Genomic DNA, 21,983 nt, shown 5'->3' on the forward strand with positions numbered 1-21,983 from the left:
CTTATCCATGTACAGCTGATCCTCCTCTGATGTTTTCTTACACACACACACACCACACACTGTGAACACGTCATTTTTAATAATATTACTTAAAGTAAAAAGTCTTAAAGCTTATGACATTTACTGTACTTAAGTATCTAAAGTTAATTTTATTATATTTATTTGTTAATTTTAAGTATAGAGATGTGAATTTTGTACTTAGTACAGTAATAAAGTATTTGTACTATGTTACTGTACAACACTGCGATTTAAAAAGGTCTTGATGACGATTATTAGCATTAAACTTGTAATATTTGAGAAGAAAAAAACACTTTTTTGTACGGCCTGTGTACAAAATTTTAATATTTGACATTAATGCTCCATCTTTACAGTTAACACATTACAAAACAGTAGTCATTTTAGCTACTGTTAAGGTTTACCTATAAGAATGTAAAAAATAATAAAAAAAAATAAATAAATAGATTCAGAACTGATATTTTAGGCACTTTCTCCCTCACACCAAAGTCTATAGAGAAAAACAGCATTTTTAGCTCACATGGACACAGGAGGTGCTCGTGTACTGTTGCCTCGTGTGATCACTTTGTGCCACTGACATAAAACTAAACACGTGATTTCAACCACGGAAATGACAAAACCGCATGACTTTAACTTACTGATGGAGGCGGCAGTGGAAGCAGTGGATCAACGACTCGTGTGTGCTGTGATTCTAAAATCGTAGATTTTCTCTATGGGGTTTGGTGTGGGACAGAGTTTACTGTTCTACAATGTGACACAAACTGTGTGTTTTCCCGCCACTTAAGGACCTTTTTTTTTCCCTGTCATAAACACCAACCTCGTCCAGGATCAGTAGTTCTCATGGAGACCATGAGAACATAGGACCATGGTCCTAATGAAGCAGAAGAACCTCATTTTGTTTTTTTCCGTTTCTGCAACCTGCAAGATTTCTTCTGTTCTCTGGTTTCCCACGCTCTGTCCTCTTCATCAGGTGTCTGACCCACAGGTAATAGAAAGACACTGTTAACAGCTACAGACTGGATCCCCCTGTTTCCCTGGCAACAGAGAGAGAGGAAGAAGATGGGATGATTAAAAGTGGTGAGGATGAGGAGGGGGAAGTGACGGGCGGATAGATGAGAGGAGATGGACGCTGGTGTGATCACACACAGAGAGAGAGAGAGAGAGAAAGGACAGTGACACGGAGACGAGAGACAGGAGGTGACAAAGACGGACTGATGAATGACGGAGTGATTTAAAGAGACAGGAGGGGAAATGAGAGGGTGACAGTTCAAGTCTGCCTCCATCAGTGAACTTCAAACATGTTGTTTTGTGACTTCTGTGTTTAAAAACCTTTGTTCAAACAGCAGCGCCTGGATCCCTGTGAACTCTATAGAGTTTGGTATGTGGAGGAAAATGTAACTTCCCCAAACATGACAAAAAAATCACTTGTAAACAGTTACTATCATCCTTTGTTCTTGCTCATATTAGACTTTCACTTTTCCTTTTTATTCCCCTTTGACCGTTCCTCTCGTCCTCCCTTTGTCTCAGTCCTTCCTCCCTTCCTCCCCTCTCCTCCTTTCATTATTCCCAGTTTCCTCCCTTGCTTGCCTCTAATTTTTCCCCCCTAATATCTGCGTCTCCTCTCGTCTCCTCTCCGTCCCGTTGTCTTTCATTCGTCTCCCTCCTCCATCTTCTCCCAATTTCTCTTTCACTTCGCTCCTCACTCAGTCTCTTTCTGTGTAGAAATCAATGGTCGTTCTCTAAATAGGAGGTCACCGGGGTTGCAGGCGCTCACGTCCTGGCTTTTCAATTACGAGCAGCCTGTAGTCTCTCACACACACACACACACACACCTTACATCCTGAACAGCCCCCCCCCCCCCCCCTCCTGAGTGATTTGGACAACAGATTCAGAGTCAAAAGAAAAGATTTTAGGTTTAAAGAGGAACAATTTGGGGAAAGAGAGAGAGAAAGGAGAGAGAGAGAAAGAATCAAGGGACTTAAGGAAGGAAGTACGGAAGGAAGGAAGGAAGGACAACGTAAGGAAGGAAGGGCAATGTAAAGGAAGAAAGGAAAGATGGATGGATGATGTAAAGGAAGAAAGAAGTCCATTCTGAACTACTGTAGAAAATGTTTAATTAGTTTTATAAAAACACATTTATTTTATCTATATATATATATATATATAGAGAGAGAGAGAGAGTATTTTAAAAAGTTTTTTCAATAACTATAAACTTGCTACAAACGAGAAACTATGACTGTGTGAACTGAAGATTTGAAAAATGATTTCATTCATTCATGACTGAAAAGAAGCGTGAAGCCATGAAGTGTTTCTGCTAAATCTGAATCTAAATCTAAACCAGACAGCAGCTAGCTTACAGCTGCTCATCTAAACGCTGGTTTAACATTAGCATTACGGCTAGGGTCACCTAGCGAGCTAATTCGGTCTATTGATATATTAATAAACACGAAGCAGTATTTTATACATACAGACACAAACATGACCTGACTGTGTGTGTGTGTGAGTACGATGAACAAGAAAAACAACAGGAACTTCCTACACCTGAGAAAATATAGCGTTACAGCTAGGTGAGCTAAGCTAAGTAGTAACTTAATGCAGGCAAATAATTACGTTTTCAAACCAAAACGGAGCCAGCAGTTTTTAAAGTTAGTCATTATCAGGGCTCTGAAGACAAATCCAGCACATTAATGACATGAATAATGACTAATATGAACACATGAAGTCTTTTTGACCATGATGGAGCTCCGAGGCTCAGGCTTCTCGCTCTGTTCTCTCCACCTTCGTCCAGCACTGACCTACTGTCTGTGTCCCACTGTTACAACACACTTCATTACACGCCAGTGTCAGCGACAGAGAGTGAAGGCATGAAAGGCAAGACAAGAAAAAACACACCATGGGGGAAAGGTGAGGAGAAGAGGACAGAGGAGGAAAGGTGGCAAGGAGACAACATGAGGGAGGCTGGAATATCTTAGGAAAAAGACGATTTGATACAAGAGAAGAAAAGGAGACGAGAGGAAAATGGGGAGAGATGAAAAGGTCAGGGAGGAAGACAGAAGGGGGAAAAAAAGAGAGTGAATTGAAAGGAGGAATTGTAGCTGGCTCAGATGAGGGGGAGGGCGAGGAAAGTGGGGAGGCACCCACCGTGGCGCCCTCGGGGGTTATTGGGTCGCGGACAGCCAATCTCTCTCGGCTTAATCAACAGCAGCAGAGGTGATTGCAACACCGCGGGGGACTGCTGGGAAGAAAAAAAAAAAGATGGAGGGAGGAGGAGGGGGAGAGAAAGAGATAGGAATGAATGGGAAAGGTGTGCAGGGGAGGGAGGGGAGGGATGATGAGGAAGAGATTGGAAAATGGGGGGAGACGGGTGAGGACGGAGGAGAGAAGATTGGAAAAGCTACGTGTGGAAAATGGGAGGAGAAAGAGAGAAAGAGGGGTGACGGAACTAACGAGGGTGAGGAAAAGAAGTGAAAGAGATGAAGGAGAAGTGGGGGGAACATATAGCACAGGTGCACCTTGAGCTAAATGCTAAGCTAACGCCTTCAAAATTGGATACGTTAGTATTTTAACCATCGTAGCTGATATAAAGTGCCGTTTATATCTACAAAAACACACAGAAATACACTTTATTGATCTATTTTTATAGTTAAAGAGTAGCAGTGAGCGCATACTTCAATGGCTCTAGATTCAGGACGTAGCGTCATTTTTCCGCACGCCGGTCAAAGCTGGAACTGCAGCTCAATGATTCACGATCACAAAAACATTACAATTTTTAACTTTAAATGAACGCAATGTACGTAATTTTGATGGTAACAATGATGAAATAATGTAAAAACAATGTGTTCTTGTTCTGTTGTTTCTCTAGTTTAGCTAATTTACTACATTAGCTCCCTACTTAGCCTAGCCATGGCGTGTGGTGTGACATCACAAGCAGAATCCAGTTAGCTTACAGTTGCTATAGGCTGCTTCTAACATGTTCCGGTTGCTTCGACAGTCGTAAATTAAAAACACGGAACGGCGTCGTGTGAATTAAACGTGAGTCAGTCTCCACACCACTTCACAATCGATAATGTAAGCTAGTTACAGCTCAGTCAACTAAGCTAACTAGTGAGCTAATCTAGTTCATTGACTTGAAGGAAACTTGGTACAATTAAACATGAAAGCACAGAAGCAACATGTTCACAGACACTAGTTTGGACATGAATGTGTGAACGGTACACAAATAAAACACATGAATGTGTGAACGGTACACAAATAAAACACAACTACATAGAGTATGTTGGAGCAGCCATTTTGAATGATGAACTCAAGGAGTGAGGACTTTTTACAGGTTGATCACTTGGAATAAAAATCTCTGAGCCATGGCTATTGCAGCAAAGGATTGTGGGTAATGTAGGACTTTAAATTCTTCTTAAAACACAGTTGATGACATTCCAAATCGTGGCTTCTACAGGAGCAGAGAGGACATAGGTTTCACAGTCGTTTAGATTGTGCCACAGATTTTATCACAATATCTATGCTGATGATGGACTGTAAAGTAAACACACGGCAGGTCGTCGTCTGTAAAACATGAAGAAGCTCCACAAAACCAGCAGCTTTATTTATTTATTCTTATCTTTTTATTATTGCAGGAAGACTCGTTATCAGGCGCTTAATCTCGTCACTCCATTGTTACAAAAAAGATTATATAACAAGAGACAGATGCTTGTGTACATTTCCAAAAAACAAAAAAAGCAAAATAAAAATAAATAAATTAAACCAAATGGCTCCAAATATGTAGGAGCTGCGACACACACACACACACACTTACTCAATCACACCCCCAAAATCTAAACCATGTGACCTCTGAATTTTACTGCAGGGAAAACCTGAAATCTGCACAAAATGTGACTTTTTCCAATTACATTTGAAGTGCCAGATCCGATTAAAGGGAGTGAACACAGGAATTTTAGAGAGTTTTTCCACATTTTGATGAATTTCTCAACAAATCATCCAGAAATTAAAAAGTCACTTGTACAGCAGCTAGAGTGCTAGAGAATTTTTAACTTCACACAATGACGTTACGCACAAAAAACATAAGATCAATGGCATCGGAATAAGATTTGCGCTGTTCGCATTCCGGACACTTGAGTTGGAATACGATTATCTGGAAGAGCCTATCAGCGCTGAGATTACGCAAATATCCCAGTGCGTAGTGTCATGAAATTACGTCAAAATTATTGACGCTGTACGTACGTCGGGAGGAAGCGACGCTTCCTGGTAACCTCTGATAATGTGAGTGTAGTGGAGAGTGGTCAACGGTCATTTAAAAATCACCGACATCTTAAATCACGAACTCTACCAAGAAAACTTAAGATGTTAGATTATTTTTTACGAAAAGCGTGTTTTGGTTAAGCACATACGGGATTAACATAAAGCACAAGTCCAGTACTTTCTAGTTCGCCAGAGTAAAAAAAGGCACATCGTCATGGCGTAGCATTAACAGCAGGGGGCGCACTCACAGGTACAGCGTGTGACGGACGCGTCGAAATGAGACGCTGCTGAATGCGTGGCTACGTCGCCTCGCCCCAGTTCCGTACCCCGGACAACCCTGATTAATTCTCGGCGTGTGTGAAAGAGCAGCTACTTCCTGTTACCCACCGCTTTCTGACAGGAAGTAGCCCGTTTTGACAGGAAGTAGCCGCACTTTTAACATGTTTAGAACAAGTCGAGTGTTTTCTCGTATGAATCAGGATGTGACGAGCGTTGCCTCACTACATAGTTGGTCTAAACTGCTTACGTTGACGGACACCGCTTCAACTCTAGCACCAGCCATCAGGCCACGCCCCCAGGGTTAGCACGTTTCGTACGTGTGAGTGCGGTGTTAGAAAAACGGGGTCAGAGGTCAAGTTGCTACCCATGAAGTGGAAGATCTCACTTTGACACATTGGGGGGAGTTTCCTCCCGAAGTGAGTGGGCGAGGCAGAAGGCGGAGTCAAGTTAGCAACCTCTTTTTTCATGTTGTTTTTCAAAGATGATGATGTCATTAAATAAAACAAAGCATTTTTCATTTCATCCTCATGATTCTCTTATCCGACGCATCTGAGCTACAGAAAGAAAACTTCAGCCTTATTTTTTTTACTTAAGTGCTTTTTGTACTTTTCCCTTAACAGTCTTTTTTTTTTCTTTTCTATTTTTCTTTTTCTTTGTCACACCTTCAGGGATGTGACATATTTTGTGAATATGGAGCACACTGACCTATCTTTTTAAACATTTTGCCATAAAACTGTGCGTACGAAGAAAGTAACGATCAGCAGTATCTGCACCATGACTCACACATGGTTCTAATTTCTTCAGCTCAATAAAATGAACATTAATAATCATGACTGTCTGGTGGATAGTTAAAGGGATAGTTCAGGTTTTAGTAGTTATAGCCATTTAACAAAACTCACTTAATATAATCTACTTATCTTAAGAATGTGTTCAGTAGGTCTCTCTCCCACACCAAAGTCCTTAGAGAAAATCAGCAGCTTTAGGTCACACGGACACAGAAGCTGCTGTCGCCCTGTTTTGGTCAGTTTGTGTCACTTTTGTTCAACAGAACAAAGAAAATCAAACGCAGAATTCCCATAATAACACATTGGAACTTTACTGATGAAGGCAACAACTCCTGAAGTTAAAATCGCTGATTTTCTCTATGGACTTTGGTGCAGTGAGCCTTTTATCAAGTGGCTGTAACCCCTGTACCAAGGCTGGTTCTCGGAGAGCGGGAGTACAACCACGCCTCAAAATAACCACGCCTCCCAATATCCCTTTAGAAATAAACATGTCATAGAAAGTGCAAACGTAAAGAAGCAAATATTTTCCCTTTCAAATATAAGCCATTTGTTGTTAACTCAGCTGAAAAAAGCAAAAAAAAAAGCAAGTAAACATTATAAAAAATAAACATGTGTATGATTTGTGTAAATATCCAGAGATTGGACGTCCTGAGAGGTCACAACCTCAGACGCTGGACTACAGCTGCCCTCTGACTAACTGCAGAAATCACAGTCGCTGGGCTGATTTCTCGCACTTTAATTCACCTATCAGGCGGCGGCAGCAGCAGTGCGAGCACCTCATGCTCCAATCACATTGCAGGGATTTTAAGCGGGATGGGCGGGGCCGCGGTCTTGAATGGCCGGTGGCGAGGAGGAAGAGAAACGGCCGACAAAGCAGGTTTCCTGTGTGCGCGTGAGCGGCTCCGTGGGCGCTTATGTACGTAGCACCAGCGAGAAGTGTAACGGGGTCTCCAGCGGGGGTTTGCAGGGGCTGAGTGTAGGGAATGTTAGCGAGGATAAGGAAACAAACAAAGAAACAAACGAGTGTGAGGCTTTTTGCTGTAGCTTTTCATTCGTCAAGTGAAATGAACAAAAACGTAAGACCAAACTGTCGCTCTTGCCCTGTGTGTTTGTGTGAGTGAAGCTTCAGTTTGTCAAAAAGGCCATAATCGTTTCCTCTCAGGTCGCCCCCTGCTGTTCAAAGAGGCGACAGCAGCACGTGTGTGTGTGTGTGTGTGTGATTCTACGAGAGCTTCTGCTTGGCGAAGAAGGCCTTGGTCTCCCCGCAGGTGGGGTTGGTGCAGAGCGGGCAGCGCAGGGTCAGCTGACGGGAGCATGGCTCGTTGGACTTCAGGTGGGACTGGACCAGGTCTGCCAGAGCCTGGACGAGACAGAGGAGACACACGGTCAACAGGCACAAGAGAAACACTGCCCTTTCACAATAAAAGTCTTCCAGCAGCTGAAATGGCACGTGTCTCGTTTCCTGTTGAGAACATTCAACAATCTGCTTCACAAAAACAAACATTACTGATGTAAACACACAGAAAAGTCCTAATGTGACCTCAGGTCACCGACCTCTGGCTGATGATGTGAAGATTCACATCAGATTTGTTTCAAACGGCAAACGCCGAGGCTTCAAACCCGGGAGACGGCGACTGTTTTTATAACGAGTCCATGCTTTGAAAAGACCTCACGACTGAAAGTGAGTAAACAAAAACTGATAAGTCAGTAATCTCAAATTAAGAATTAAGCCTGCCCTGCGGTCAGAGTGTGCAGACTCATGATGAAGGTGTTTTTCTTTATTTTCCCGAGGCTGCCGTTTGCAGACGACAGCAGACTGATGCAGCTCAGCCAGAAACTAAAACCACAGCGAGGAAACCATCCTTCAGTAACTACCAACTAATCATCCTCTGGATATTGATTTACACACTCACACACACACACACACACACACACATACACACACATACACATACACACACACAGACACAGTGAGAAGCCTCTGAGCGCGGCAGGTTTGACCAGCGAGCCAGCCGGGCGCTTCAGTTCTACTGTAGTCAGCTTTAAAGGTTCCCATTGATCTGCCCCCTCACTTTAATAAACCCAACACACACACACACACACACACACTCACACACACTCACACACACTCACACACACTCACACTCACACTCACACGAGAGAGGTAAAAGAGAGGAAGAAAGAAAACAAGAAAGGGAGAGAGAGAGGACAGAAGGTTCTGAACTCCAGAAGATGAACAAATGGATTCCTTCATTTCATTCTTCCTTCATTCATTATCGTCTTCCTTCCATCCTTCTTTACATCCTTACTTCCTTTCATTCTTCCCTCATTTACATTCTCCCGTCCTTCCTTCCATCCATCCTTCTTTACACTCTTCCTTCCATTCTTCCTCTGTTACATTCACTCTCACACCTACAGTCAATTTAAGGAGTCACATTTACCTAATCCCCAAAGCAGATTTGGGGATTAGGACTGTGGGAGGAAAGCGGAGAACCCGGGACTGATGATTTTGAAAGTGTACCTTCATGAAAAGAGGATTCCCGTTGAGCGACTCGGCTCTCCTGATGTTCTCCACACCGCACTGACCACAGAGGACGACAGAAGACACGAGTTACACCGTTAAGTTCAACATAATCAACATAATCATCATCATCTCTACAGACTGTACTGGTGCCACGTGTCAAATACAATCCCCCAGTGTCCCTCTCTTTATCTTTATGTGTCATCTAAACATCAGTAACATTATATTGATCTAAGGTTCCACTCAGACCTCGTGTTAAAGGGACAGTTCATCACAATGTGTTTAACTGCTTTATCTCACAGTTCCAACAGGAAACTGACATTTGAGTCACCTTGTAAAACCGTTCACTCTCCCACACCAAAGTCCATACAGAACATCAGTGATTTCTCCATCACAGCTCACAGGAGTCAGTTTAGTTCGGTGTAAATTCGGCGTTTGACAGTCTCCGTTCAGATTGACCTCGTTGACACAAATGTGCCAAACTGCTTTTACAGGAGCTAAAAACACTGATGTTATCCATGCACTTGGTGTGGATCACAAGGTTGTGTCTGAAGGTGAGAAAAGGCTGAAAACAAAGGCTTAAGACTATTGTATTGTTTTGTTAAGAGGCTAAAATCACTTCTTCCTTGAGTCCATGTGGACACCGTCTGTCTCACACAAACCTGAACTATCCACATGTTAATACCAGGTCTCTGATTATAACCTAAATTGAAAGCAATTAGAATCCGTCCATGTCTGATTTGGAACATGATCACCTCACACAGTCACACAGTCTTAGCTCTGTTGACACAGCAGAGCAGAGACAGTGATGTCTCTCTCTCTCTCTGTCTGTCTGTCTCCGTCTCACCTCCTCCCCCAGCACTTGTCCATACTCGATGTCCAGCTCGTGCAGCGTCTCTATGTGGTCAGAGGTGAAGGCGATGGGCACCAGCAGGATGTTCTTCTTCCCTCGTTCACACAGGCCTTTGATCACCTCGTCAGTCTGAGGGCCGAGCCACGGCATCGGCCCCACCTGAACACAACAGTCTGCGGTCAGCGGTCAGCACTTTGTCCATGTGACGCCCGAGACTCACGCGCTCAGACGTCAGGGCAGAGGTCGACCTATACGACGCTTCAATACACTGTGTAAATGCTGATTTGTGTTTCTTTTTAACCGTTTTATTTTACCCATTTTCTAGATTATAAAAACAAATGACGCAGAAAATGTATACTTGTATCACTTATATCATTAAAATACAAATAATCTATAACCTAAATATTAAATAAAATGAAAGAGGTATTTAAAATAGTACATTTATAACAAATAAAACTGTAAAAGTACATACATGGGTTACAAGTTGGCTTATTATTTTCATAAATAACACATAATAATAATAATAATGATAATAATAATAATAATAATAATAATAAGAAGAAGAATCAGTGTACGATTATAAATGTGACGCTTCGGTCAAATAATAGATGGATAAACTGACTATTATGATTCTACTTGTATATAAAAGCAGTCAACTTATTAACATATAAAACAATAATAAATATAGTATAAAATCACCTTTGTCATGTGTTCGTATTGAAAAGTGTGAACTCCACTGAGGAGAGCGTGAGGTTCTGAGCGGCTGTCGCCCCTGTATTACACAGACAAGTGGCGCCATCTAGTGGCTGACTGAAATATCAATGTGACATCTTCTTCAGTGACTGTTTTTAAGCACAAAAACTGAAGTTAACTGAAGGTAAACGTGAAAACTACCGTCTACTGTCACTTCGGTGAGGTGATTTCAAACACTTCCTGTCTGATACTCGTCAGAATAAAAGGTGTTGAGAAGAGAAATAGCTCCTTTTATAAAGCAATTAAAACAAAGTATTATCTAATAATAATAATAATAATAATAATAATAATAATAATAAGGTGCAATCTTACAAGCACAGACTTGAAGTTGTTTGTCTGTGAGACAAACGTGTTAATTAATGCCCTCGAGGTCGTTAAGTGTGGGGTTTGGAAAACTGAGCAACAACAAGAATCACACTGAGTTAGTTTTAGTTATAGACCATAGAAATGTTCGTGTGTTACGTCGCTTATAGAGATCGTACTTCACGTGAACATCGACAGACTCTGGCCTTTAATTGTCAAACTCCAGTCTCACAGTAAATAAACTCCAGTCATCACATGACTCTGTGTGTTTACGCCGCCATGTTGGCAGGAAGCGTTTCTGCAGAAATGAACTGAATGGGTTTCGAGCTGTGGGAGTGCACTGTTCACTTTCAATCCAGCAGAAATATCGCCTTATACTGAGTAAGTAAACACATTATTTGAGACCTGCAGTATTCCAATCTTCAATCTTCTGACCGTCTTTCCCTCATTCCACTCCAGAGAACACTTACATGTCAAAATAAAAGCTTCAGTTCCAGCATCGTGGTGCACAAAAACCATCCAACCAGCTTCATTTTTAATGAAAACAGGTGACAAAGACACACATTTCCGGACATGTTCCCATGTTGATGTGCTGCCAGTTACATTATTTCTTTTTAAGTGTGTGTGTCAGCTTTAAGTGGACGACTGGAGGACTCACCCTTGATGACTCAGACCTGGGTAACGGGAACTCGACGTGAGTCAAACACTGGGAGCTATCGACTCGGCTCAGAAATCGTGTGTGTGTGTGTGTGTGTGTGTGTGTGTGTGTGTGTGTGAGTGTGTGTGTGCTCACCCTGGACTGCCACACCAGTCTGTAAGGGTTACAGTGTCCCAGTCGCTCCATGACTCTCTGAACTGTGGCTCCCACTTCCTGAGGATACGGGTCTCCTCTGTTGACGACCTGTGCAGGTCGAACCACAAAAGGTCAGTGGCTTAAAGAACAAGTGCACGGTTAACAGGAAGTAAGGCACAAACAGTGAGTTGATTGATTCATGAAGAGTAGAGTTTGTGTCACTCTGTAAAGTGACTCTCTCTCACACACCAGACTCCATAGAGAAGATCAGCAGTTGTACATCACAGCACACGGGGAGTGGATCCACTCATAAATTCAAATGTGTTATTTTGTGACTTCAGTGTTTGAAATCCATCGTTTGAATTTACCCTAAAAAACACGAGGCAGCAGTCGACCAGCAGCTACTGTGTCTGCGAGATCTTTAAATGCTGACTTTTCTCCATGGACTTTAGTGTGGGAGAGTACGTGGTTTACAGAGCGACACAGAACTCACCCACAGGTGCACTTCATGATACTCACAGCCAGGGGGAGCGAGTGTGCTGAAAACAGAATGACAACGTCGTCCCTCTTCTCTTCAGGAAACTTCTGCAGCTCGTTACTCACGTTTTCTGCAAAACACTGCACACACACACACACACACACACACACACACACACACTTTACTGGAACACATCCAGAAAATATGTAAGCAGTTTTTTGTCATTTAAAAAAAAAACATCCTCTACAGGTGTCAAGTATTTAGCGTGATATACCGTTAGACTTGAACAATAACACAGCTCTGTTAATAGTGGAGTGGAACCTTCATTAATGTTACTGGTCAATCCTGTGTTCTGTGTCCTACTATTTCATTTAGAGAAATATCTGCTGTAAGAAACATCTGTTACGCCGGGTTTATTCAGGTTTATTCAACATACATTCATACACATGTTGTATGAGTTCAACTCATTGACAGTTGCTAATATATAAGAGCAGCTTTAAATCTTCAATCCGAATTCCAATGATCACAGAATTTGACAGACAGAAAAAACAATATGGCCATGTGTACATATACACTGCTGCTGTCGAGACACGGCGGCACAAAATGGCCGCCTCTGTAAAGCAAGACCCCTGTCTGACGAATATTCAGTACAAAAAGCTATGGAAAAGTACAGTTATTCATTTTAAAATGATTATACTCAATTAAAAAACATAACAAGTCATTCATTTAGTCGTTATTCACATGTAAATGTTACATACAATGATATAATTTCCCACAGCTTCATATGATCACAAACAATGGCCACTTTGAGCTTGTTTGTTGCTATGACGATGTCTTATCCGAGTGGGTTTGTTATCTACATAATGTTCAGCCTTTGGTCCTCTGAGTGTGTGTGTGTGTGTGTGTGTGTGTGTGTGTGTGTGTGTGAGTCTAACCTCCACCAGCAGTGGGTGAGTGGGCCAACGGTCGATGACGCTCCAGCGCATTTTGGGCCTGTCGTCTCTGTTGCTATAGTGACGGTAGATTGCGTTCAGGCTGCTGCCTGGTCACACAGACAGACAGACGGTCACGTTAGCATCGCGTCACATGGCGACAGCAGAGGGATTATTTACACCAGATTATTTCCACAAGTAAAGCTCTGAAACTTAGCGCAAATAAATATTTACACTGAATATGAAAGAAACAAAACCTCACGTCAGGTGAAGAGTCTACAAAAAACTACAGACGCACATATTAAACTGCTCTGTACTCATGCTAATATTTCACAATGAAAGCCTGGATTGGAAAGTGGCATGCTTTTACTGTGAAACAAAAGCTGTCGCATGTGTTGGTGCAAAGGTTTTTGATTTTACAGCGTCACCTGTGGTGGAGCAGCTGTACTGCGGGTACTGAGTGAAGGCCACCGCCCTCTCCACGCCGTCCTTCTCCATCTCCTCGATGGCCTCCTCCGTCAGCGGGTGAACGTAGCGGAAACCGATGTAGAACTTGTGAGGAGCTGATGAGAAGGAATAACAAACAATAATCCTGTTAGAGTGTGAATAACGCTGTAATCTGATGTGCACACAGAGGATTAGTGACGATAAACATGTGTATTGACGGGATTATTTTGACAGTCCGACTCGGGTTTGAGATGTGGTCACTTTTCAAACCGCTGTTCTCGCCGTTAAAGATCTTATCTGCGAGGGCGTGTCGCAGGCGTGTGAGGAGACACTCCTTCACTGAGCTGCTATCTACACACACACGCACACACACAGTACACACACTCTGCTGAAAACTAAAACCTCACTTTAGAATTTCAAACAATAACATACCACAAAAGTCTATAGAAACTAGAAGAAGAGGAAGGTGGGGCTTAATACGTGCGTGTGTGTACTTGCATTTGTTAACTTTTCCGTCAGAAAACAATCAGTGCTCTTACGTACATGTTAAAAGTCTGGTTTAAAGCAGATTAATACAATAATTCGGTTTTCTTAACGTCATGCAAAGACATTAGTCCGACTAAAATCGGACCAGTCTTAGTCAGACTAACATACCTAGAATATATGATTCATAGTCCGATTACTGCTGCATGTATACACTCAGTCGGACTGGTTAGTTGGACTCTGCGTTCTACAGCGCCACATACAGAGGCGGAGTCAGCTAAACACGGCCAATAAAGTGATTTCTTTTCTCTCTGCATATTTAATCGGACTCTGAGAAGTCTGTCGTGAGGCTGAGCGAGTGGAGGCGGAGTCACGGGCGGCGCTCACCTGTGTCGGGACTCATGTCGTCCAGCAGCTTCACCATGCCCTCTCCCTGCATGGACGTCCAGTGTTTGATGGGCGAGCCTCCTCCGATCTTACTGTACTGCTCCTGGATCTTGGGCGTGCGGCGCTTGGCGATGAACGGACCGAGTTTACTGCGGAGCAGAGGAGACGGCGGCGGGGTTAGGAACGTTCATGTTCACTGGACGCGAGGAACGAGGGCAGCTGAAGTCACTTTTTTTTCATATTACTTAAGTAAAAGTCTTAAAATGTATGACATTTACTTAAGTATCAAAAGTCCTTTTACTTCAGTCTTAGAAGTAAAACTAGTAAAAAAAAGTGAGGATTGAACCATGGTGGCTCACTGGTAGGGCGAGTTGTCTTTCAACTGGGAGGTTGTGGGTTAAATTCCTGGCTCTGATCGTCCTTAAGCAAAGAAACTTAACCCCATGTTGCAGTGCATGAATGATGCGTGAATGGGTGAAAACGTCAAGACAAAAAAAGCTCTATATAAATACAGACCATAATACCAGCTCTTCTTCTTCTGATTTTATTTGGTAGTAACGAGTAACAATGAAAGTTAGAAAGTTGCTAGAAATATAAATAAGTAAGGTAAAGTACAAATACAGGAATTTTGTACTTAAGTACAACACTGGTTTACACTGTTGACGCAAGTGGCAGCCATCTTGGAATCCTACATGGGAGTTAGTGAGGTCTAAATAAAGCTCCGCCCCCTCTGGTTTGCAATAAAACATTTTTTACAGTGGCCACTCGTGGTACTGCAACAAACAAATACTCCCCATTGACCACAATAATAGTAAAAGAGACATCGAGACAAGGACATGAGGCATTTATAGCTCTTTGTGTTCTATGTTTTTGATTCACTCAGGTTCATTTTATGGAAAACCTTCGTAACCTTCTTTTTTCATAACGCGGAAATACACTTTTCCGTGTATGCTTTTGGTGAGCAGCTCTGTCCATAAGGAATGTCTCATTTGTGTGTGTGTGTGTGTGTGTGTGTGTGTACTTTTGAATGGGGAGTTTCATCAGGTCCGTGTCCATGAAGAGTCGCAGCAGGAAGTCATGGACGTCTTCCAGTTTCTCTGGTCCTCCCATGTTCAACATCAGGATTCCAGTCTTTGGTTTCCTGCAAACACAGTGACAGACAGAGACAACAAAGACGACAGACACGACACAGACGACAGAGACATTGTCACTTTAGACATTGGCCAAAAACTTTAGATACATCTCTGCAGCCGATAGCGGCGATAAATGTTTTTTCCACCTCCCACTGATGAAATTTAACCGTTATAATATAAACATTCTTCATGGCATGATTATTTATGTTGTCTGTTCTATGGCTTGTTTTACTGTCGTCTGATCACTGTATATGTTTTTCTAATCTGTGAGCTACAGTATTTTACATATGTTATTATATACAGTGCTTAACACATGCATTAGACTATATCCACCCACAGCATTGGTAATAATCCATGTTTCTGTTATGGTTAGCACATTATTATTTCTTGATTAAGATGTCAGATTATACTTATTTACTTGCATTCCTCAAGAGAAACATTAGTTTTAGTGGTTGAATGTTATGTTTGATTCATTTCCGACTCCACAGAGAAGAAGCCCAGTGAGCCGGCTCAAATGTGGGTATAAAAAGATGAATTAAGGCTTTGAAAGGCTTCTAAAATAATGACAGGTGGTCTCATGAATGTGTTAAGCACTGCATATCAAATCATATGAAATAACACTTGTGTAAAATGTAGTGTTATGTTATAGAAGAAGGTGTCAGGCTGTGCAAGTGAGCAACAAAATATGCAAACGACCAATCCAAGCTGTAGATTTTAGCGGCTGGTGTTACCCTGACGACTGTCACACACAGGTGACTGACAGTTGTCATGTTGTGTCAGGTGTGTGTGTGTGTGTGTGTCACCTGTTCTCCTGTGTCTCTGGCGTTGCAGTCTGGGCTAACGCAGCAGCGGTGGAGCGTCTCCTCACACTCAGGCTGACGCTGCTCCTGACGACTGACGGACAAGAAAACACAACCTTTATTTAAGAGTCCGACCTCTCCTGCACCAAAGCCCATTTAAAAAAAAACAAAAAACAAGTCGATCCACTGCTGCCTCCATCAGTATGTTCACATGTGTCCGTTTGAGATTTCTGCTTTTGAAATTCTCAGTTCAGATTTACCTCAGTGGCACAAACTGACCACACGGGGCAGCAGCAGCAGCAGCAGCAGCAGCAGCAGAGCTTAAATTGCTGGTTTTCTCTATGGACTTTGGTGCAGGAGAGCGAGTGCTTTACAAAGAGACACAAACTGTCCAAAATGGTGGTCGCCTTTAACATACACGTAACACTGACTGAAAATAATGTAAAAACAGGCTATAACTGGTTTGTTTCTGGTTTGGCCACCGCTGTTTGACAAGGCTCTCGGCTGCCTCAAGTACATACATACTGCACGAGAAGGCAAACAATCTTTTATTTGAAGTATTTAAAACAGGAACACAATCATAATAAGGTGCAGTTCATGTCAAAAACCATCACAAATGTTCTTTGGGATATGTATACAAATATGCCCCCTTTTTATTTTGTACACAGGAAGGACATTTGTATATTGACATAACTGGTAATGTTGTAATGTTATTTTCATCGAGCCAACTGTACTTTTACTTGTTTTATTTCCATGTACAGTAAAAGTACAGTTCCACTTTCATAACCCAGGCTGCAGTGCCGTCTGACGCCACTAGGGGCCTGTTGAGATTATGCAAGTTGAATGCGCTGGAATTGTGTAACTGTGACAATGTTAATCTCTCTGTGACTTCCCGTTAAAAGCCTCGACTAGTCAAACGCGTCGCATTAACGGATCCCCCTGCTCGTTACTAAAAGCCGCGCGGCTTTAAGCCCATTATGCAAGTCAAACGTTTATCAATAACCCGCGGTTAATGTATGGCTGCGTCAAGACGCCGCGCGTTCGCGCCTGGACACAAACGGAAACGCTGCAGGTTAGGCTGCAAAATAAAAGCATTTCAAATGACACGTTTCAGCGTCTTGAAGACGATTCAACCCACAGAAATGGCTGCTAATGGCAGAAAAAGTCAGATTTAATTGGTTTATAAAAGAAGCAGATAATGTAATCGAACATAATATGATGAATTAGTTGTTATTAGTCAATCAATTTCTTTTTATTGTGAAAATCCTGCCCGGGAAACAGCATAAGGATCTTTGCTAGCTTAACACTGCTTTACGAAATGTTGACGCCAATGTCAGCGGCGTGTTTTTGAGTTCGCTGCCCGTAAACACCGCGCTCAAACTTCTCCACGGAAACACGGTGGCACATTTAACTCACTCCTGAGCTACAGTGGTGAAAACTTAGAAGGGTTTAACTGCTCAACTTCCAGGAGCTAACTGTCACACTCACATTGGATAAAGCGACCGGCGCTGCCCAGCACTGCCATCATGCTAATGTCCTGTTTCCGAAGCCGATAAACGTCCTTCTTCCCCCGGTCAAACAGAGCCTGGATCCTCCCACTTGACAGCCGCCGGACCCACGAGTGTTTCCCTTCACAGAGTGACGCTGTGGCCGCTCATGAGTGTCAGACGGATTCCTTTAACCACCACCGGGATGGCTTCACACTTGCGTCAAGCTTTGCCACAGTCACTGACGCATTTCCGATTTGTTCATTTCAAAATAAATCTAGCGGTGACGATGCAATTTTTTTCCCAGTTATTTCATACATTTGTAATATTATCACCTGAAATATCTATTACTTTGGCTATTCTAAAGTGAATGTATTTAGTATTACGTATTACATTATCTTAATTTTAACATTATTTTTATTATTATTACCATTATTCCTCTTTTCAAGTTGTCCAGTAGGCATGTGAACTACTTACATATTAAATCTTAAATTAATCTTTATTTTATCTCAACATTTCAGAGGACATTATTCCCAGTTTAATGTACTAATCTTGAGTGACTTATTTATTTAGTTACCTTTCTTTTTACACCAGAGGAGCTGATTATATTTGAATGCCGTCAAACAAGACGGAATTCATGCTTTTATTATGGAATCAGTCTTGGTAGATTTCTGCTTTGACGCTTGCTCAATTCGATTCGCTTGACACAAGTTGTCGCTCTACTATTATTGCGTCACTCCTACATTGGTTTAGATTACGAGGAAAGACTCCGCCCCCCACTCGTGCCGGTCACGCCCACGGCATTTTGTCGTTGGTGTGTGTGTCATGAACTTTATTTTGGCCGACTGCACTTCCCTTTTACTGAAGACACTTCCGGTAAAAGCTCAAGCGAATGATAAAGCAGGACTTTCTAATAAAAGTCACCTTTTGAGGCTAAATATCACTTTACTGTGACAAAATGGGTTCTTTTACTCTGGATTTCCACAGGGATTTTGAAAAATTACTTTAAAAATGCAAAAACATGCAGCTTTACTTATTTTTTCATCTCTTTAGTGGCATTGGTGAGTTAATCCTTTAGGGATTTCTGTGGATAGTATTCATAATGTTAAGTAAATTGGAATATATACAGTATTTACAGGAATTGGCAAAAAAAAAATCATTTTTTCTAACTCTAAAGGGACGTTTGTCAGTTTCTGTGGATAATATTCAGTTTTTCTACAGTGACTTGAGGCTTTTAAAATCAAATTATGGATTATTTTAGTCTAGATGTCAAAAGGAATTTTGAAAAAAAAAAAACATTTGTATCTTAAATTATTTTTTTAAATGAATTCCAGTGGATGATTTTCACAGAATACACAGTAAATTGACAGAAATACAGTATTTGACAGCAAAAGAGACGAGTCCACACATGATAGACCTTTATTTTTGAACAGTATTTTATTTGGTCCATGATTTGCAGAGACACCAGGTACATGATCACAGACTGAACATGAGGAGGAGACGCGTTGAGACGTCATAGAGCGAAGACAAAACTGGACCAAACATTGGATTCTGTCTCTGTTTCTGGGCTTGCTTTTTTTTTTTAGTTAGGTGATGCTTACGTGCAACTTGGACTGACTGTTTGTTTGTTCATGGTCGGCAGCGCTGGATGAATCGTGGATACAGACACACGTCTCTGATGTGATGTCTGTTCAGCAGCCAGGTGAGGAAACGCTCCAGACCAAGACCGTAACCACCGTGAGGACACGTGCCGTACTTCCTCTGAGAGACAAGAGACACAGAGAGCAGCCGGTTAATTCACGACATGACTCAGGCTTCTGGTTTGGGACCTATAGGAACAAGACGCGCGCACCCGAGTTTCCTGAGAATTTGACCACAACTACTTGCGTCGAAGAAATAGTTTCATAAGTTTATTTTTTCAAAGAAGCCCAGCCTAACGCTAAGTGGCAAAGTAGGTAACATGACGACCGCTGCTAATGCCAACGACACTGCAGACACATTTCTATCTGTTTGGGAACCTCTTTTGTCATACTTCAGTAGTCTCCAAGAGCTTCCTCCAAGGAGTCTATAGTCTTGCGGCTTGGGCCCACACTAAGGTTCACTTGGCCGGTCATACAGACCTCTGAAGTCATGTTGTCCCTCATTGAAATCCTGTTCATTTATTTCATTTATTAAATTTTATCTAGGTGTACCTGTGTCTATGACACCTAACACAAAAGCTTTTCTTTATGTTTATTATTATTACTATTATTATTTTTGGTCCAGTCGGGTGGGGGGATGGATGCTTGGGGGGAGGTTTGTGTGTGTGTGTGCATAAAAAAAAGAAAAAAGAAAAATCTTTTGTAACTTTGCTGTTAATTCATTGTTTGTACCCTTGATTTTTCAATAAAAACATTTATAAAACAAACAAAATAAAAGAATAAAAAAAAAGAAACACTTCACGCGTTAGACCAGTGGTTCTCAAACAACCGGGTCGGAACCCAGTTTGCTCCATGTCTTTTACCTGGTCAGTGTACCAGTAGTAGGGTGTCGGGTCGATTCCCTCCCTCTTGTAACCCTCGAGCAGCTCCTCCGAGTCCCAGATACGCATTGAGCCTCCGACGATCTCGCCAACGTTTGGCATCAACACGTCGACCTGAGACACAAAGTGGAGTCAGTGTTACGTTTAAAGTCTGTGCGAGTGTCTTCTCAAATCAGGGTTCCCACTCCTTGATCGATATCAAATTCAAGGACTTTCCAGTACTAAATTCCCTAAAATTCAAGGACAGAATGTGATGACACAGCTTAAGATGGGAGGGCTACTGTCTACGTACATGCCGATCTTGGAATTTTAATTTCCCAGACATATCAATATCATGATCTAACCATTATGATATCGTATCGTGGCCTTAAATATTGCGATAATATTGCATCGTGAAAAATGATTGCGATAATATCGTGACTTATACATGATAGTATTGTATCATGACTTTAAATGTCGTGATAATATCATATTGTGGCTTTAAATATCTCGATAATATCGTTTTGTGGATTTAAATATCGTGATAATATCGTATCCTGGCTTTAAATGTTGCACCAGAAAAATTATTGTGATAATATCGTGACTTTAAATGTTGTGATAATATCATATCGTGACTTTTAATGTCGTGATAATATCGTATCATAACTTAAATATTGTGACAACATTGCATCATGACTTAAATATCGTGATAATATCGTATCATGACTTAAATATTGTGACAACATTGCATCATGACTTAAATATCGTGATAATATCGTATCATGACTTAAATATCGTGATAAAATCGTATTGTTGTGTCTCTGATGATTCCCGCCCCCGATTCGCCACCTACTATATCAACTGAACTTCTGGGAACCCTGTCAAATACAAAAGGGGGCGGGGCCTGGGGAGAGAACTCATACCGACTCGGTGAGGCGCTTGTCGTCAGAGCAGCGCTGCATGTAGAAGGATTTGATCTCAGCAGGGAAACGACAGAGGAGGATGGTCTCGTTGATGGTGTCGGTCATCAACCTCTCTGGAGCCTCGGGGATGTCCTGAGAGACAGACACACAGAGACAGAGAGACAGAGTGACAGAGAGATAAGACCATTCAATCAATAAGTGGTAGAAGCATTGAACAATTGACTGTGGTTCATTTTAATGTTATCTTAGGTAAGATTCAGTACAACAATCAAATCATCACCTCTCCAAACTCGTAGTAGGAGCCGTCGTCCTTCTTGACGTCGTGCTCTCGGAGCCACTCGATGGCTTCGGTGTAGTTCATCCTCCTGAACGGTCTTTTCGGAGGTTTGAAGTTCTAGAAGACAATTTAGGAAATTCAAGAAAATGTCCACATCGACGACACATGAACGAGAGTAGCTTCAACGTGCGGATAACCAAACTGTGACGTACAGGGTTGATGTCGTAGAGCAGCTGAGCGGCGGGGGATTTGAGCACACGGTCCACCACGTCACACACCAGATCCTCGAGTCTGTTCAGCAGGTCCTCAAATGACATGAAGGGACACTCGGCCTCGACGTGAGTGTATCTGAAAACACCAACAAAAAGACAAGCACAGTTTGTTTTTAAGTTTGATGGAGATGGTATTCCCCAGGGGTGGGGAGGGGGAAATCGATACAGTGAAATACGACAATATTTTGCATGGCTTTTGAGACAAGTATCTATTTTTTTTTGCATTGAACAAATATGATGATAATGTAACAAATAAACGTTTAACTTTTTGTGGATTAACATAAAAAAAGAAATCAATGGACATTTCAGTCC

At 41.9% G+C, this 21,983-nt stretch overlaps 2 protein-coding genes across 2 annotated transcripts in view; both read right to left on the reverse strand.

Moving 5' to 3' along the window:
- Nucleotides 1-7,355: 7,355 nt before the first annotated feature.
- Nucleotides 7,356-17,904, reverse strand: fech (ferrochelatase). The gene is made up of 11 exons (XM_058617742.1): nucleotides 17,701-17,904; nucleotides 16,216-16,306; nucleotides 15,301-15,420; nucleotides 14,280-14,428; nucleotides 13,391-13,525; nucleotides 12,966-13,072; nucleotides 12,072-12,170; nucleotides 11,553-11,660; nucleotides 9,698-9,862; nucleotides 8,851-8,910; nucleotides 7,356-7,689 (listed from the first exon to the last, which is right to left on the reverse strand). The coding sequence occupies exons 1-11, from the start codon at nucleotides 17,738-17,740 to the stop codon at nucleotides 7,552-7,554; spliced, it is 1,212 nt and encodes a 403-aa protein (XP_058473725.1). The 5' UTR covers nucleotides 17,741-17,904; the 3' UTR covers nucleotides 7,356-7,551.
- A 1,213-nt stretch (nucleotides 17,905-19,117) lies between these two features.
- The window catches only part of nars1 (asparaginyl-tRNA synthetase 1), an 8,887-nt gene continuing 6,021 nt past the window's right edge, over nucleotides 19,118-21,983 (reverse strand). Inside the window, exons 11-15 of the mRNA XM_058618210.1 lie at nucleotides 21,612-21,747; nucleotides 21,403-21,516; nucleotides 21,123-21,254; nucleotides 20,203-20,334; nucleotides 19,118-19,460 (exon numbers count right to left, since the gene is read on the reverse strand). Coding sequence (XP_058474193.1) covers nucleotides 19,329-19,460; nucleotides 20,203-20,334; nucleotides 21,123-21,254; nucleotides 21,403-21,516; nucleotides 21,612-21,747 — 646 coding nt within the window. The 3' untranslated portion in view covers nucleotides 19,118-19,328. The remainder of the gene's footprint in view (nucleotides 19,461-20,202; nucleotides 20,335-21,122; nucleotides 21,255-21,402; nucleotides 21,517-21,611; nucleotides 21,748-21,983) is intronic.

Source organism: Solea solea, chromosome 19 (genome assembly GCF_958295425.1).
Source record: "Solea solea chromosome 19, fSolSol10.1, whole genome shotgun sequence".
NCBI classification, from domain to species: Eukaryota; Metazoa; Chordata; class Actinopteri; order Pleuronectiformes; family Soleidae; genus Solea; species Solea solea.